This window comes from Lepus europaeus, chromosome 10 (genome assembly GCF_033115175.1).
Source record: "Lepus europaeus isolate LE1 chromosome 10, mLepTim1.pri, whole genome shotgun sequence".
NCBI lineage: Eukaryota > Metazoa > Chordata > Mammalia > Lagomorpha > Leporidae > Lepus > Lepus europaeus.
In genome coordinates this window covers 88959271-88977140 of record NC_084836.1, presented here as the reverse complement: position 1 = coordinate 88977140, position 17870 = coordinate 88959271, and the positions used below count along the sequence as shown (strand labels likewise).

At 41.2% G+C, this 17870-nt stretch overlaps 1 protein-coding gene across 2 annotated transcripts in view; it reads left to right on the top strand.

Moving 5' to 3' along the window:
• The window catches only part of BTBD3 (BTB domain containing 3), a 35586-nt gene extending 27841 nt beyond the window's left edge, over nucleotides 1-7745 (top strand). The window contains exon 4 of one of the 2 annotated variants that reach the window (XM_062203865.1): nucleotides 3366-7745. In XM_062203865.1, coding sequence (XP_062059849.1) covers nucleotides 3366-4398 — 1033 coding nt within the window. In that variant the 3' untranslated portion in view covers nucleotides 4399-7745. The remainder of the gene's footprint in view (nucleotides 1-3365) is intronic. The other variant, XM_062203866.1, reaches the window with a different exon arrangement.
• Nucleotides 7746-17870: the final 10125 nt, after the last annotated feature.

Genomic DNA, 17870 nt, shown 5'->3' with positions numbered 1-17870 from the left:
AGATCAGCTTCCTTACCATGTGCTAGACAATGTGATAGTCTATCATGATTAAAATCCATTTATTAATCTTTATGTGACTTTTCTTAATCCTTATTCTAACACAAAGTATTTCAGAGTTAAGGGTATCTTCTGCTCTAGTGATTTCATTTCATTAGAATAAATCAAATGTTGAAAAAGTTATCCAGTGAGTCAAAAAGTTGGATAATAACCCCTCAAATGGTTAAAATGGTGATGTGCATTTTTTGCTACCTACTGAAAATCAGTATTATAGTTCTAGAACTTAAAATTATTTTTTCTTCATATTATAGTTTTGAAATCTAGTTGTTTCTGACTAGAACTTTCACAGTGAAATATAGGAAAATTAAAGGCAGTGAACCTGTAAAGTAGCAAAACATAAACGAATCTGCCACTTGAACCTTTGGGAATTTTTAGTCTGTGCCATTGTACCTGACCTGTGAGGTCAACTTTTTGCATCTGGTGTTATCTGTTGGTGAGGAGAATGCAGCTCTAGTTGAGCATTCTGGCTTTACTGCAGTCAAGTGGAGTACTGTATGTTTCGTTCCAGATACATGCATAATTAGGAAATATGGGCAAGAATGGCAAAGAATTACATCTCACCGAAGTCATTTGTTTCATCATTTGACAAGTATCTTTTCTCACAGATGCATTGCCTAGAGCATTTATTCATACAGCTTTTAAAATTTTACACGCAGTTCCCTGTAAAGTGGCAAGAATTAGAAATGCAGTGAGCTGCCATTTGCTGTCATGCCTTAGTGGAGATAGTGGTGGCCATATTTCCTTCCTCCTGGGTCCTGGGTGAATAGCCAGTACTACTGGAAAAAGGGCTGTTAAGAAAAGAGGATGACTGCTCAGTTGATTATTCTAAGGAAAGGGCCACCAAGTGCTGACCATGTTGCCACATCCCTGAGCTGCAAGTATGTTGTTTAGTGTCTTTGCCAATAGCAATTGGCTTAGCCTATTAGAAAAGAGAAAGGCTTCCTGTGGGCAAGAAGTCCCATTTGTGATTGTGGACATTTTTTTTGTTTGCAAAGAAAGTTTTGAACTCTCTTATGAAAAGTTATTTCTAATTTCTTAAGTGTGTTTTGCCAAGGTGACATCTAAGAACTTAAGGAAACTTAGAAAAGTTAGAAAAATTTAAAGGTGTTACCAGTATTTTTTACCCAGATGTAATTCTCACTATCTCTATGTCAGCCATAGCAATGTAAGGGAAGTAGATGAGATCTACCTTTATGTACCATTTTGGGAGACTGCCCTGGTCCCCCAGAACACCAGGAAGTGTCTCATCTCTAAAACAGGAATAGTTCATAGAAGTACAGAAATAGTACATGTTTAAGCCTCCCTGTTTTGTTTTTATTGTTTAAAATTTATTTGAGAGGGAAAGAGGGCCTTTTCATGGTCACTGCTGGTTCATTCCCCAAATGCCCGCAACAGCCTGCAGTGGTTTGAACTAAAGCCGGGAGCTAGGAGCACAGTCCAGGTCTCCCATGTGGATGACAGGAGCCCACTTACTTGAGCCATCACTGCCTCCTCTCAGGGTATGTATTGGCAGGAAGCTGAAGTTAGGAGCTGGATGTGTGTGCTGAATAAAAATCAAATATATTTGGAAATAATGTCTTATTTAATTCTGAAGTTAAGAGAAATGTGTGGAACAGCACTGGCAGTGTCGCATAGAAGGTTAAGCCTCCACCTGCAGTGTTGGCATCCCATATGGGCACAGATTTGAGTTCTGGCTGCTCCATTTCTGATCTAGCTCTGTGCTATTGCACATGGAAAGCAGTGGAAGATGGATCAAGTGCTTGGGCCCCTATCGCCACGTGGGAGACCCGGAAGAAGCTCCTGGCTCCTGGCTTTGGGTTGGCCTAGCTCTAGCCATTGTGGCTATTTGGGGAGTGAACCAGTGGATGGAAGATCGATCTTAACCCCTCTCCCACCTCTCGTATCTCTGCCTTTCAAATAAATAAATATATCTTAAAAAAAAAAAAAAGATATGTGTGGGAGCAAAGTTTAGAGTTAAAAAAACATAGATACAAAGTTGTTAGATTCTATGTAAAATTCACTGGAAGTTACCATTGAAGTCCATATTTGGTAATCTTTTGCACTTAGAATTATTTGAAAAATACTTTTCTAATCTCAGGTTTTATTTTGTATTCAGGAAAAATCCAGGAACATCAATATGCAGTCATTGCTGATACTATAATATTTTTTTCACAGATTTCTTTATTTTATTTAAAAGGAAGAGTTACAGAGAAGCAGAGAGAAAGAGAAAGAGGTCTTCCTTCTGGTTCACTTCCCAGATAGCTGCAATGGTTGGAGCTAGGCTGATCTGAAGCCAGGAACCTGGAGCTTCCTCCTGGTCTACCTTGCGGGTGCAGAGGCCCAAGGAGCTGGGCCATCCTTCACCGCTTTCCCAGACCACCGAGAGCTAGATTGGAAGTGGAGCAGCCAGGACTCAAACTGGTGCTCATATGGGATGCAGGCGCTACAGGCAGTGGCTTTACCTGCTATGCCACAGTGCTGGCCCCAGACATTATAATAGTAATGTTCATTTTTACCTGAATGTTCAGGAAAATATTTATAGTAAAAGATATATAAGCTGCTCCCACAACCTAAGGACAACTTTTTTTTTTAAAGATTTATTTAAAAATGAGAGTTACAGAGAAATAGAGAGTGATAGAGAAGAGAAAAAGACATCTTCCTTCTGCTGCTTCACTCTGTAGATGGCCACAATGTCTAGGGCTGGGCTAAGCTGAAGCCAGGATCCAGGAGCTTCTTCCAGGTCTCCCACCTGGGTGGCTGGGACCCAAATAATTGGGTCATCTGTCAGTGCTTTTCTCATGCTATTAGAAGGGAGCTGGATCAGAAGTGGAGCATCTGGGACTCAAACTGGTGTCTATGTAGGATGCTGGCATCCCAGGAGGTGGCTTAACCCACTGCGCCAGGACACTAGCCCCAGGATTACTTTTCTCTGATTACGTATAATGTAATATGTGTAACAGACTTTTGGTATTTCTTTCCCTAATGATGATCTCTAATATGTAATACTTTTTCAAATAGTTCCAATGTTTTCCATCTTTGTTCGGAAGTCACTGAATGTAGCTTATAAAGCAGAAGCTACTATGTAGCAGAAAGTTAATGTCTTTAATTATACAAGCTTACATTATACAAGTTGAAATATGAATAATTTATGACTATATTTCGGATGTTTCTTTAATCTCTAAACATGTTGTAATAACTGTCATATAAGTTGATATTCTTGTAACAAACTTGAAACTAGTTACTTTGCTTCCTGTTAGATATGCCTGTTTGGCGAAAATTGCATTTATGTGTTGCATGTTTTCTTTCAGATATATTTATTGTGATGAAATCGACTTGGCTGCTGATACAGTGCTGGCCACACTTTATGCTGCCAAAAAGTACATTGTCCCTCACCTTGCCAGAGCCTGTGTTAATTTCCTGGAGACCAGCCTGAGCGCCAAGAACGCCTGTGTGCTGCTGTCCCAGAGCTGCCTGTTTGAAGAGCCAGACCTGACCCAGCGTTGCTGGGAGGTGATCGACGCCCAGGCTGAGTTAGCCCTCAAGTCCGAGGGGTTTTGTGATATTGACTTTCAGACATTAGAAAGTATCCTCCGCAGGGAAACCCTGAATGCCAAAGAAATTGTGGTTTTTGAGGCAGCTCTCAACTGGGCTGAAGTAGAATGCCAGCGACAAGATCTAGCCCTGAGCATTGAGAATAAACGCAAAGTCCTAGGAAAGGCACTTTACTTGATCCGCATACCCACAATGGCCCTTGATGACTTTGCCAATGGTGCTGCACAGTCTGGAGTACTAACTCTCAACGAGACCAATGACATCTTCCTCTGGTACACTGCAGCCAAAAAGCCCGAGTTGCAGTTTGTGAGTAAAGCCCGCAAGGGACTGGTTCCCCAGCGCTGTCACCGTTTCCAGTCGTGTGCCTATCGGAGCAATCAGTGGCGCTACCGGGGTCGCTGTGACAGCATCCAGTTTGCAGTTGATAAAAGAGTGTTCATCGCTGGCTTTGGGCTGTACGGCTCCAGCTGTGGCTCTGCAGAATACAGTGCCAAGATTGAACTCAAGCGGCAGGGGGTCGTCCTGGGGCAGAACTTGAGCAAGTACTTCTCGGACGGCTCCAGCAATACCTTCCCCGTGTGGTTTGAGTACCCAGTGCAGATAGAGCCAGACACCTTCTACACAGCCAGTGTGATCCTGGATGGCAATGAACTCAGCTACTTTGGACAGGAAGGCATGACGGAAGTTCAATGCGGCAAAGTGACTGTCCAGTTTCAGTGCTCCTCAGATAGCACTAATGGCACTGGGGTACAGGGAGGGCAGATCCCCGAACTTATATTCTATGCTTGAAAACTCACTTCCTGAAGCGTGTGAGCTAGAGGTGCACATTTGGTCCCTACTTGCTTGAGGCTTATTAGCTCATCTGCAGATATTTGATCAGTGCAGGTAATTTGCAGTGAATGAAGCAGTAGGCAGTTTTCTTTTCTTTTTTTAAAATTTCTTTTAAATTTTTAAATTATGTATGAGCAAAAATGCACCTGCATCCGCTTTTACCTAGATGCTTAAAAGAGCCAAGTTACTTAGGCTGTGTAGTTTTTAGAGTTGCTGTAAAATTTGGGAAGGGGGGTTTCATGCTCTCTCAAGTGCCCCACTGACCTTCCAGATTTGTCCCTCTGAAGACAATTTTGGATCACCTAGGATTTCCTTTCAGATTTTATTTAATGAATAGAGGTAAATAATCTAAAATAATGACATCTAGAGTTATTTTAAAGCAGAACCCTCCCCCTCCAGAAAAAAAAAAAAAAACAGATAAACCTCAGTGTACAGTTTTAAAAGATGTTTTCCTTTGTAAGAAGTTGTGATTTAGAATGTAGATGGTAGTCATGTTTGGCTCTTATTTTATTTCTTTTAAAGTTGATATTTCGGGATTTTGTTTTTTAAAAATTCCTAAATTCATAAAATTGTTTCATTTTAAACACTTCAAAGGAAAATAAAGAATTGGGCGCTATGACTTCTGCTTCGAGCAGATTTAGGCTTTGTTTAAAAAACAAAATATTGCAATATACTTCCTTTAGAAGTAACTAAATTATAAAGCTTTATTAATAGAAAAAAGTTGTAGGCCTGCTAATTTAGACTAAAACTATTTAAAAAGGAAGCCTAAATATGTCTCATACTACAGGAGGTTTAATTAATGCCACATTAGCATACACAGTTGGATAAGCCAAACTCTTCTCACCACTTAGCTTCTAATCCCCTCTGTCTGCTTGTTTTTTGTAAATTGCACTGTATAAAGTTCTTCTACCCTTTTTCCCATTAAAAAGGACCAAACACTTCTTTACAGGGATGGAGTAACGGTTTTGTAGCACTATATGTAAATGTGATGATACTTTTACTCATTTTTTTTTATCTGAAATACACTTTAGCTGATCTTCTTTGACCATATACTATCTTCTTTAATCATTATAATTCTGTACTGTTCCTGGACTGCTAGGTGGCCTCTGGCCATCTGAAAGTGCCAATATATGCCTGCAGGGTTTTGAAAAAATGATCTGGAGCGACACACTTGAGTATAGCTAATATTCATTACATCAGCATCACATCCAGCTTCCTTATTTGCCCATATCAATGTAAATAAAGGAAGGAAAAGTGCATTAAAAAATTCTCCTTCAGAGATGGCTTGTGTTGGTTTAGTGCCTGTAACAATGGAGTGCCCAGTGTGTTCATTTCCAGTTGAAGTATCCATGTGTTTCTGGGCAGATTGTCTGCTCAGTATCATCCTGAGATGGCTTCCCCCGCCACCCAGAGTGTGGTCCCTGGCCACCTCCTTCTCCTGCTCTGCAAGCCCTAACCTGGCTTGTCTGGAGCCAGGGGTTAGTCTAGGGGTGTGCGTGTATGTGTGTGTGTGCATGCGCACCCATGTGCATGCAAGCATGGTCGCCAACTCGGGTTCCTCCCTGCCTGGCTGCTGAGAGTGGGACAGGAATAGTCCCCCTGCTGGGCCCAGCAAGGCCCAGCAAGGCCCCTGAGTGACTGCCCTTATTTACTGTGCTTCTGGGCTGCTTTTTCCCCCCTGCAGATGTGGGCTTGTCGCCTTCGGCCGGCTTCCCTGATGGAGGAGAACACTGGATTAGGGGAAATGTTTTACTCACTTTTGCCGTTACCTGTGTCTGTTAGCATCTGTTAGCATAGATCAGAAGCTGTTACTGGTGATTATAGATGAGTACTCCCAGGACAACTTTCCAAAGTTATCTAACAGTCATTTCTTATTAGGGAAATTACAGGTAGTAGTTTTGGCAAAGCATTGATGAAGAAAAGGGTACATTTTCAGTGGAAACAAAAAAAAAAAAACCCACTTATACAAAGGATTTTGTTTTTAAATCATGGTTAAACATTTCAGTAACTTGTAGCTGCCGAGCAAACTGGTAGACTTGATTAGAAGGCACTCAGTCTTAAGCCAGAGGAGAAGAGAGTTAATTTACATTAATTTCATCCTATCAGGTTGTTGAGTTGGTTGTGATAGCTGGCCTTAGCGTGAACATCTTTCTTTCGTTACCACTCACTGTCAGCGCTCCTGCTAGATGCCCTCCATGTGCCTAAGAAACTGCTGGGTGAAAGCCGCTTGAGATCTGTACACTGGGTATGGAAGAACCTAATTTGTTTTATATTATTGTTACTTTAAAAAAAAATGACATACCCACCATGTGCATGGCTACGGCCAAGAGCTGTGGGTAAAATTGGGAAACTCTTTTTAGATTAAGAAAAATTATATTTTAAGCCCTATCCTTCTTTCTGCATTTTCAGCAAAATGGAACGAAGGCTAATGTCTTTGCTTTATTTTCTTGGATAATCTTGAATTTTGTAGCTTTTGCAGCTAGAAACCATTGTTCTTACAAGGCAGGCAACTCTAGCGTATAAACACAACTTTATTAAACAGAATACGCTGTAGATGCTTTTCCCAATTTATCTGGCAGTCTTTGTTGTTGTTAATTCTGGGGATCAAGGGGAACTAGGCTAGCAGTTCTATTGTAACATTCTTTAAGCATATTTTAAAAATAGTATTTAAGTAAACGGTCTAATTTCTACATAATTATTGCACTGAACTGTCTGTTGTTTTTTAAGGTGTTTAAGCTCAGCTAATTCAAGACACTGTAGCCACCTGTGCATCAGCGTGCTTGAATTTAGTAGCTTACAGCATTATTTATGAAGGAAAAATATATAAATATGAAGTACCTCATGTTGAATGTTATTGTACTGTATTTTTAATGTAACAGTGCAGATCTTGTTAGACACATGAATGTGTATAATCATGTTAAATGCAAATAATAAAATAAAACTGGTTCATAGACTTGTTTTCCTTAGCATTTTTGTGGCTCTCTTGACAGTAAAAAGTTAATTTGGCACATTTGGTGTCACTCCATTTTACAGAGATGGTTTTGCAGAAGCATTTGTTTGGTGTGTATTCAGATATCTCTGATCCCTAAAGAAGTAAAAAATTTGAGGCCAAAACATAAGAGAACAATGACTGTGTTAATCAGTTGCATTGTTCAAAGCCTAACTGTTAAATTAATGAGGGGGAGTGAATGGATGCCTTTATATTCCTGTTACGGAATTTGTGGTTGCCTGGCATTCCGAAGCTATCCTTGCTCAAATGTCTGGATCTCCTTGTACTAAGGGAGCGTCGATACCGAATGACATCTGGCTTCTGATGTGACCAGTGCTGCTCCTGCTTGCTCTGTTACAGTAGCTTAAGTTTGAGAATAAAATAATAAAAAATGTTGTATGCAAACATTTAAATACATTTTTATGTATTGAAGTAGTTTTTCATTATATTTCCCAATATCAAGTTCACATCCACTCAGGCACACACTCATACGTATTTATACACACTTGTACTTTGCAGCTTTCTGATGCTTTTCATACTATGATTCATTGTGAAACCATGTATATTTACTTAACCACTTCATTTTCTATGGGTTTGGTTTCTATAGTATACCTGCTCCAAAGGTGTTTGGAATTGTTCCAAGGAATAAAGGAACTGCAGCTCCCCATTTTCATGAGCCTAGTCACAATTATAACCTGCATTGCAAAGATCTTTAATCCAGGAAACTCTTAGCCATTATCTCTTCTCTGTTGCTACTTAAGCTTAATCCACGGGTTTGTTTGCATTATCCCAAGGCAATTGGGAAAGATCCTCCTCCATTGTTGAGACTTAGGACCAATATGTCATGGAAATCATGCTTTCCAGTTTACTATGGGAGAGCCATGGGCTTAATCCTGGGAGGAGAGCATTCCTGACGAACTACATGATGTCAAACTTAAAGGCTAAAAGAAACAAACGTCCAAGAAAACCTGTGGTTATCTTTAAGTGTTCCTGAAGCAGTTTTGAGTGCCTTTGAGGTGCTTCAGCAGAAGATAGCCACGCTTTCTGGATTTCTGAATAGTGCATTTCAACATTTTTTTCAGAGCCATTTGCATTTATTGGACAACTACTCTCTCCATACTTCATTTAGCCTCTCGTTTTTAGAGCAAAGTCTTCCATTGGTATCTTCCGTGGATTGGCTCAGGGAATCCCCTATTCCCAAATCCGTAGGTGCTCAAGGCTGTTATATAAAATACTCAGCCATAAAAAAGGATGAAGTCCTCTTTTGCAACAAAATGGATGCAACTGGAAACCATTATACTTAGTGAAATAAGCCAGTCCCAAAAAGACAACTACCATGTTTTCCTTGGTCTGTGATAATAGAGTACCAAAAGATATAATGTATTTGAATGAAATTAGCATTTTGAGATTCAATAATTGTTTACAGCCCTTGTCTGTACTGTTGAGGAACAGTGTATTTTTCTTATTATTTGTTGAACCCTTTACTTAGTGGAGGATTAATCTCATGAGTTTAAAATAAACTGAGGGGCTGTCGTGATGGCATAGTGGGTAAAGCTGCTGCCTGCAGTTCCGGCATCCCATATAGGCGCTGGTTCGTGTCCCAGCTGCCCCATTTCCGATCCAGCTCTCTGCTATGGCCTAGGTAAGCAGTGGAAGATGGCCCAAGTCCTTCGGCCCTTGAACCCGTATGGGAGACCCGGAAGAAACTCTTGGCTCCTGGCTTTGGATCTGCACAGCTCTGGTCATTGCTGTCATCTGGGGGAGTGAACCAACAGATGGAAGATTTTCTCTCTCTCTGTCTCTCTCTGCCTCTCCTTCTCTATGTAACTGACTTTAAAATAAATAAATAAATCTTTAAAGAAAATTACTAAGATCATATTTCTTTAAAAAAATAAAGTAGATCATTATAAAAATTAAGAGAAAGACTATGGAAGGAAATGAAAAGGTAAGGTGGGAAGTAAAATTATGCTCCTAAATCTTTGCATGTGAAGTACATGAAATTTGTCCATTAAAAAAAAAAAAAACTTCAAAAATGACTTACAGTTTGCATGTCCTATGTACATACAAATCATCTTTGGATTCCTTTAAGTACTAATACAATATAAATGCTTTGAAAATAGAGCTATACTGTGTTGGGAGAATAATGACAAGAAAAGTTGTATAGGTTCCGTACAAATGCAAATTTTTTCCTCCATTTTCCACCCATGATTGATTGAATCCAGGAGTTTGCAACAGACAGATCCAGAGGACCAACCGTGTGTGTGTGATCTAACGAAATGAATGGGATGGAAAATTTTCAAAGGTAGAATTTTCTCACTTCCATAATCAACATAAGCTCCTGTGAAACATTTATCAACCAAGAAATTACCACGTTGCTGAGATGAAATATGAGGCATGTTCAAAAAGTTTATGGAAAATACATAGTATGAAAAATATGCATATATTTCAAAACGTTTTTACACCAACATATATCTTTTAATTCTGTTTGCCCACAACCTTTTGGAAATCCCCTTGCATTTGTGAAGAGATGAAAGCCATGGTTGACTATGTCGTATACCAAGCAATGCAAAACACAAGGAATTATGAACTGGTCTCTGGAAAATGGGTACAGTTCCCCAACTTGAACATCTCTGTGTTGTCTCTTATACACCTTTGGAGGGATAGAAGGTGGTGAGGAGGGTGTAATTCCTGTTTATGTAGTTTATATATACTTACATACTTAAAAGGCAGAGAAAGATATCTTTGATCTGCTGGTTCATGCCCCAAGTGCCCATAACAACCAATGCAGGGCCAGATTGATGCCAGGAGCCCATAACTCCATCTGGATCTGCCACATGGGTTTTGGGCCCAAGCACTTGAGCCATCATCTTCTGCCTCTGGGGTTACATTAGCTGGAAGCTGAATCAGAAGCGGAATAGCTGACTCAAACCAGCACTCCAATATGGGATGCATGCATTCTGAGTGACAACTTAAGCCACTTTGTCAAAACGCCAGCCCCTATAACTATTCACATTTTGTTCTATTTACCTATTTACATAAATGTTTACTGTCCAACTGTTTGCTAATAGATACTGATAGACCTCTACACAATTCCTAACCCCAGGCTTGATAGTAAAATCTAACAGCCCACTTTTTGCTCTTCCAGATCTGTACTTTAAATCTGTGTGTAGGACATGATTAGGTACCTATTAGGCTATGTGACTAGTATGTTACTCTTTAATTACTGATTTCTCTTTAAGTTATTGTTGGTAGTGACTGGAGTAGGGGTGTGTTAAAAGTTACTGTAAAGATGATGTCCTTTCATTTCATGTGACCTTTGCACAGAAAATTACTTTGGAATGAAAGCATACTTTCTGTGACTTTGGGAGACAGCTCTTTTAAAACAAGATATATTTGAAAGAGCATCAGAGAGGGATCTTCCATCTGCTGGTTCACTCTCCCTACTTTCTGCAACAGCCAGGGCTGGGTGAGGCTGAAGTCAGGAGCCAGGAGCTCCATCTGAGTCTCATGTGTGTGGTAGGGGCCCAAGCATTGGGGTCCTCATCTGGATCAGGAGTGGAGCAGCTGGGACTTGAATGGCACTCGGATATGGGACAGCTGTTTAGTAAGCAGCTGCTTTAACCTGCTTACCACAATGCCGGCCCTGGCAGCCAGTTAAATATTGAATAGGCTTTCTCTTTTACATCAGGGGAATGAAATTAGGGCTGTATAACATTAAAAATTGTTAATTTTAGCATGAAATACTGCAATAAATCTATGAGCAGTATATAACAAGAAGACTGCTTTGCTAGACCTGAGAAGTCTGTGATAATATTTTGATGTGTAACAGTCTTTACTGTAGACATACAGTTTGCATTTTTTTCTAAACTGTTTACTCATCAAAATGAAGGCAATGACGGTAAGTGAGCTCAAATCTTCCAGAGCTTGAAGTAAAGGGTACCAACTTGTGCTATGCTGTAGAATATGTAAAGATCTACTTTTGAGAGCTATTCTAGGCATCTTTAGGAATTTTCATTTTTGTGCTTGTCTTAACCACCTCTAAACTTTAAATTATTTTAGTAACCCTGATAATATTAAACCAGAACATTGAGCCTTAACCAATTCAAAACTAAAAGCTGGCATAGGTCTTCACTCTTAAAGGAGAATTCCAATTTCTAAGACAATGTGGAGGCATGAATGGTCTAAATAATATTTTATAGAGCTTCCTGCATAATTTAGCTTCTCAAAAGAGACAGAAGGTTTAATGAATCATTCAAAAGATTAACCCAGTGTTGAGTCACTGATTGATCTTTTATTGATCCTTGGTTCATCCCAGGCAGTAAGCGGTGTAGGGTGTCAGACCAGTAAGATGTGGTGTGCATTGTCGGGGATGTGAGGTCCAGCGCAGTGCTGCTTCATGGTTAGCATGTAGAGGAATCATGCTGAGTCATGCTCCCAAATTCTGATTTGGGAGGCCTCAGATTGGACCTGAGAAGCTGCAGATCCAATGGGCTTCCATTGATGCTGATGCTGCCCTCCGCAAAACAGTGGGTAGCTGTGATCTAAGCAGTGTGTAGGGGAACACTTTTTTTTTTAAATTTTAAGACTTTATGTATTTATTTGAGAAGTAGAGTTACAGACAGAGAGAGGGAGAGACAGAGAGAAAGGTCTTCCATCCGCTAGTTCATTCCCAAAATGGCCACAATGGCTGGAGATGAGCTGATCCAAAGCCAGGAGCCAGAAGCTTCTTCCATGTCTCCCATGTGGGTGCAGGTGCCCAAGCACTTGGGCCATCTTCTGTCTTCCCAGGCCATAGCAGAGAGCCCCATCCTAAGAGGAGCAGCTGGAACTAGAACTGACACATATGGGATGCTGGCACTGCAGGGGGAGGATTAATTTGCATCACAGCACCAACCCCAGGGAACACTTTTTCTTTCTTTCTTTCTTTCTTTCTTTCTTTCTTTCTTTCTTTCTTTCTTTCTTTCTTTCTTTCTTTCTTTCTTTCTTTCTTTCTTTCTTTCTTTCTTTCTTTCTTTCTTTCTTTCTTTCTTCCTTCCTTCCTTCCTTCCTTTCTTTCTTTTTTTTTTTTTTAGATTTAAGAGTTACACAGAGAGAAGGAGAGTCAGAGAGCCTTTCTGCTGGTTCACTCCCCAATTGGCCAGAGCTGTGCCGATCTGAAGCCAGGAGCCAGGAGCTGCTTCCGGGTCTCCCACATGGGTGCAGGGGCCTGAGGACTTGGGCCATCTTCCACTGCTTTCCCAGGGCACATCAGAGATCCAGATCAGAAGTGGAGCAGCTGGGTCTCAAACTGGTGCCCATATGGGACGCCGGCACTGCAGGTGGCGGTCCAACCCACTACGCCACAGCACCGGCCCCACTCTTAAATCAGTAGAGGTAAGGACAGGTGGATGCTTGTGGCTGCTATAGGATCATGGAAAAGAGCTATTCAGATCAGCCTCGAGGTGGAACTGGAGGTTTCCTGGAAGAGATGGTGCTTGCTAGAGCTAGGTTTGGTGTCTTAGAATCATCTAGGTGAAGATTTGTGTTGCAAATCATCCTTGCAGAATGGGGAAGGAATAGGAAATTCTGGAGGAGAAGTAGCACAGGAGATAAGAGTGGCGAACAGCCCAATACAACTGAAGTAGAGGGAACACGTGGAAGAATGAGGCCAGCTACTGTGTGTCAGGTTTGGAGTAGGACAATGTAAGGGACAGGAGCGTAATGCAGGTGCCTCAGGTATAAGGCTGAAGTTTACCTGGCTTTTGGCCACAATGTACAACAGTGACACTGAAGAGATTTGAGTGCAGATGAGACAATAGTTTTGTGTTTTAGAAACTTTCTAAATTCTGTGTTGATACCCGGGATCAGATCAGAGGCAAGAGTAAGAGTTTGGGTGGTGAGCTGATGCAGATGAGGCCGGAAGTGGAGAGAAGGATGGAGACTCTACAAGTAGGGAGCAGGGCTTCTTTTCAAGAATTTTTAGTTATTTTTATTTGAAAGGCAGGGAGACAGGGACACACACACATGCAGAGAGAAGTACTTCCATCCACTGACTACTCCCCAAATGCCTGCAGCAGCCAGGACTAGGGCAAGCTGAACTCACACCAGACCAGACTCAGTCTGAGTCTCCCATGTGGGTGTCAGGGTGTCAAGTACTTGAGCCATAATCTACTGCCTCCTGGGAAGTAAATTAACAGGAAGCTGTATCAGCAGTGGAGGAACTGTGACTGGAACCAGGCACTCTGAAATGGGATGCAAGCATCCCAAGTGGTGACTTCAGCACTGCACCAAATTCCCGTCCCTGCGGTTGGGTTTTGTTTTGTTTTCGTTTACTTAGGACTATACACTTCTTATTACAATTTCATAATTTTTTTTAGCCTCACAATTGCCTATTTAATCATGCATATGATCAAAGCCTTTGTTACAGAAGAAAGAAAAAAGAAAATTCCATTTTTCTCTATTACCTAAGCAAACATAAAAATGATAATCCTAAGAAGTGATTTTAGAAAGGTTATATAACTCAAAGGTGGCTGGGTTTCAAAGAATAGTGAATTTAAATAGGAGAGAAGAAGGGAATGGAAACATCTGTGAAGATTCTTAAGCGAACTCTACAGGTGGAATTCTGGTGAACTTCAAAAGTACCAGCTCCTTCGATCTTGGTTTAATTTCATTCTGAGCCCCTACGTTGTTAACTCTCTAGAATTATTTGTAGGTTTATTAGATTTAATACAGCTTTTCTCTTGGCTCACAAAAGACACCAAGGAAGGGGAAGAAAGAACCCTTTTCTGATGAGGTAAATCGGCAAGAGTTCAAAGAAAGGAGGAGGAAGAGAAGAAGCTATACCCCATCCTATGTGAAAATGAAATTAGCTATGGTGGAAATTAACAGAAGTAGAAGTAGAAGCGGTGAGTGTGTGTGCCCCTCAGGAAATGAGCAGGAGTGAGATCAGGCGAGGCCTTGCAGAGCATACGTATCACATGCTGTGACTCATGTTCTTGAAAGGACTGTCCTGGCTGCTGCGTTTGACAAGGATAGAAGGCAGAATGGGAGCAGGGAACAAGGGCAGTAGCAGAGGAGTGGTCACATGCAGGGTGTATTTTAAAGGCAGAATCATCCAAGTTAGCCAATAGTTAGTGGCCCCTCTAGCACAGCAGCCTGATTGGCTACAGAACAGTGGAAGGGGTAAAGCAGGGAGGAAGCCTGCTGCGATATGTGAAGAGCAGAGTTGAGGTTCCTTTTTTTTGGTGAATTATTCATAATTTCTTTCAAGGAAATAGAACCAATGACAATGTAGCATCATTGTATTGAATCTGTAAATTGCTTTTGGGAGTATGGACATTTTGATGATATTAATTCTTCAAATCCATGAACATTGAAGATTTTCCCATTTTGTTTTGTGTGTGTGTCCTCTTCTATTTCTTTCTTTAATGTTTTATAATGTTCATTGTAGAGATCTTTTACCTCTTTGGTTAAATTTTTTCCAAAATATTTAATTTTTTTGTGGCTATTGTGAATGGGACTGATCTTACAAGACCAGTCTTTAACCATGACATTGTCTGTGTATACAGAGACTATTGATTTTTTTGTGTTTTAATTTATAACCTACAACTTTACCAAACTGTCTTATGAGTTCCAATAGTCTTGTAGTGGAGTCTTTTGGTTTCCCTATATCTCAAATCATGTTATCTGAAAACAGGGATCATTTGACTTCGTCCTTTCCAATTTGTATCCCTATGATTTTTCTTGTCTAATTGCTCTGGCTAAAACTTCCAGGACTATATTGGTTAGCAATGGTGAAAGTGGGCATCCTTGTCTGGATCTGGATCTTAGTGGAAGTGCTTAGATCTGGATCTTAGTGGAAGTGCTTCCAGTTTTTCCCCATACAATAGGATACTGGCCATGTTTTTTTTTTATTATTATTATTTTTTTATATTTTGCCTTGATTGAGTTGAGGAATATTTCTTTAATACCCAATTTTGCTTGAGGTTTTTATCATGAAAGGATGTTGTATTTATGTAATACTTTCTCTGCAACTGTTGAGATAATTATATGACTTTTATTCTTAAACTTTTTAATGTGATGTATCTCACTTACTGATTTCCATATGTTGAATCATCCCTGCATACCAAGGATAAATCCCACTTGGTCAGGGTGAATGGTCTGTCTGATATGTTGTTGGATTCGATTAGCTAGTATTTTGGTGAGGATTTTTGCATCTATGTTTATCAGGTATGCAGGTCTGCAGTTCTCATTCGTATCTTTTTGTGTTGCTGACCTTAGAGAAGGTGTTTGGGAGGATTCCCTCCCTATCAATTTTTTGAATAGCTTGAGAAGAACTGGAAGTAGTTCCTTTGGTTTTATCTTTGAACTATGCCCCGTGGCTTAGTGGAGTGTGTGCTCCTTCAGTGAAAACACAGCAGTGTGTTTTGGGTAGGGCCAGGGAGTTCTGGTCAGTGCTCAAGGGTGGGGTAAGAATCCAGGCTGATACCCAAGTTGGTATCTCCTGTGTTGACAGCAGGGGGGAGGATATGATCATGCCTGTTGGTGTAATCACAACCTTGTCTCTTCTCTTCCAAGGTGATCAATGACCAGGGTTAGCCCACAGTGCGTACAACCCTCACGCACACTGGCACATGAATGGCACAAAGATCTGTGCAGTCCAGAGGAACCTTCTGCAATGACCCACACCAGGCCATCAGGGAGCTCTGAGCCTCTGATGCCAGATACAGTGATTGCCCAGAGACCCAGCTACACCCCACACCCTATCACACAGTCCCAGGATCCTCACAGTCATGGTACCCAAGACTCTGACAGTCACAGAATGCAGAAGATCCCCTCTCTTCCATGCAAGCTTACCCTGTCCATGGAGAGAGCAGAGTCGTTTCCAGAGCCAGCTGCCTGTGGGCGCTCCACCTTGACAGTTTGAGCCCCAGGACCTGTGATAGGTTGAGAGGATGGGGCACCTCACATCCTAAGTGGGTGCCCAGCCCCCTGTCAACCCTCTCAGCAACTCATAATCAGGTAGAAATGCAGATTTTCCCCTCTGGTAAAATCCTCTGGTTATGTGCCTGAGAGCTGCCGCAGCCTCTACTGGTGTCAAGATGGTGCCTTTTCCCTGCTGGTTGCTGGACACCCTTGTAGGTGGATGGGGAGAAAGAAATGTGCTTTTCCTTTGCTGAATTAGGTGGGCACCCTGCCCCTGACTAGGGCTCCAGGGTGCACTCTAAGTTAATGTGGTCTGCAGGGTTCTCCCTCATACAGTATCACCAGTGGCACGGGCTGCCTCAGTCTGCCCTCATCTTGCTCTCCTACCCTGGTGTCTCCTCCAGCCCCCCGGCTACAGGATCTGCGTGTGGCTTCGCTGCTCACTGCTGGGCTGCACTTTCTACACTGCTCCATGGTGTTCCTCTTCTTTCTGCGGTGGGGCTTTTTGGCGTTCAGTTAAAAGGGAGCTTGCTGAAGTCAGAATGAAACCCCTCGCCTTAAGTTAATCCTTATGGAGAGAAAAGGAAATCAGTTTTTCATTTGCCATCACTCTAGATAGCTGGTTTTTAGCTCATTACTCTTGATTGTAGCCTTACATTCTTTCCGGAATAAGGTAAAGCTGGACAGTGGGCACAGTGTGGGTTAGTACCTCTGACCCTGGAGCAGGATTTCTACCTAGATTTGAACGTGGGCTGCAGCTGCAGGGGTCCTTTGGCAAGTTCCTTTACCTCTCTGAGCATCAGTTCCCTCAAGAAAGGCAGAGGTAGTACTCATGCCTTCATTATAGGGTGACAATGATGACTACATAAATTCGTATTTTTGTGTTTTAAAATCATATTGATTTATTTGAAAGAGCATAAAAGAGAGACAGAGACAGAGACAGAGGTAGAGACAGAGACAGAGGTAGAGGTAGAGGTAGAGGTAGAGATAGAGATAGAGATTCATTGTCCAAATGCCTCAACAACTGGAGCTTGGCCAGGGGGAAAGTTGGGAGCCAGGAACTCAGTCCCAGTTATTCATGTGGGTGGCTGGGAACCCATTATTTGAGCCATTAACACTGCTTCCCAAGGTTGCATTAGCAGAAAGCTGGAGTCTGGAGCTAGAACTTTGTGTAGGACCCAGGCGCTGTGATGTGGGTTGTGGATATCTTAACTGTGAGGCCAAACACAAACCTCTAAATTAAATTTTCTAAAGCTCTTACAATGGTATCTGGCAAACAAAGTGTCATGTAAATGTCAAGTGAAATAGATTCTAAAAGGTCCCAAACCAATGTACTTTCCTCAGCTATGCATTTATATGAACCAATTTACTTTAGTTTACACATGCTTTTAACAAGTTGTCAATGCAGACAATTAAAAAGTGATTTTATTAAAAAGTCATTCTGTTGGTGTTCTTTGAAATGGCTATGATCAGTAGCTAAGGAGTACATAAAACTACAAAGCAGTCCATTGCTAGGGAATTTTCACATTTAAGAAAA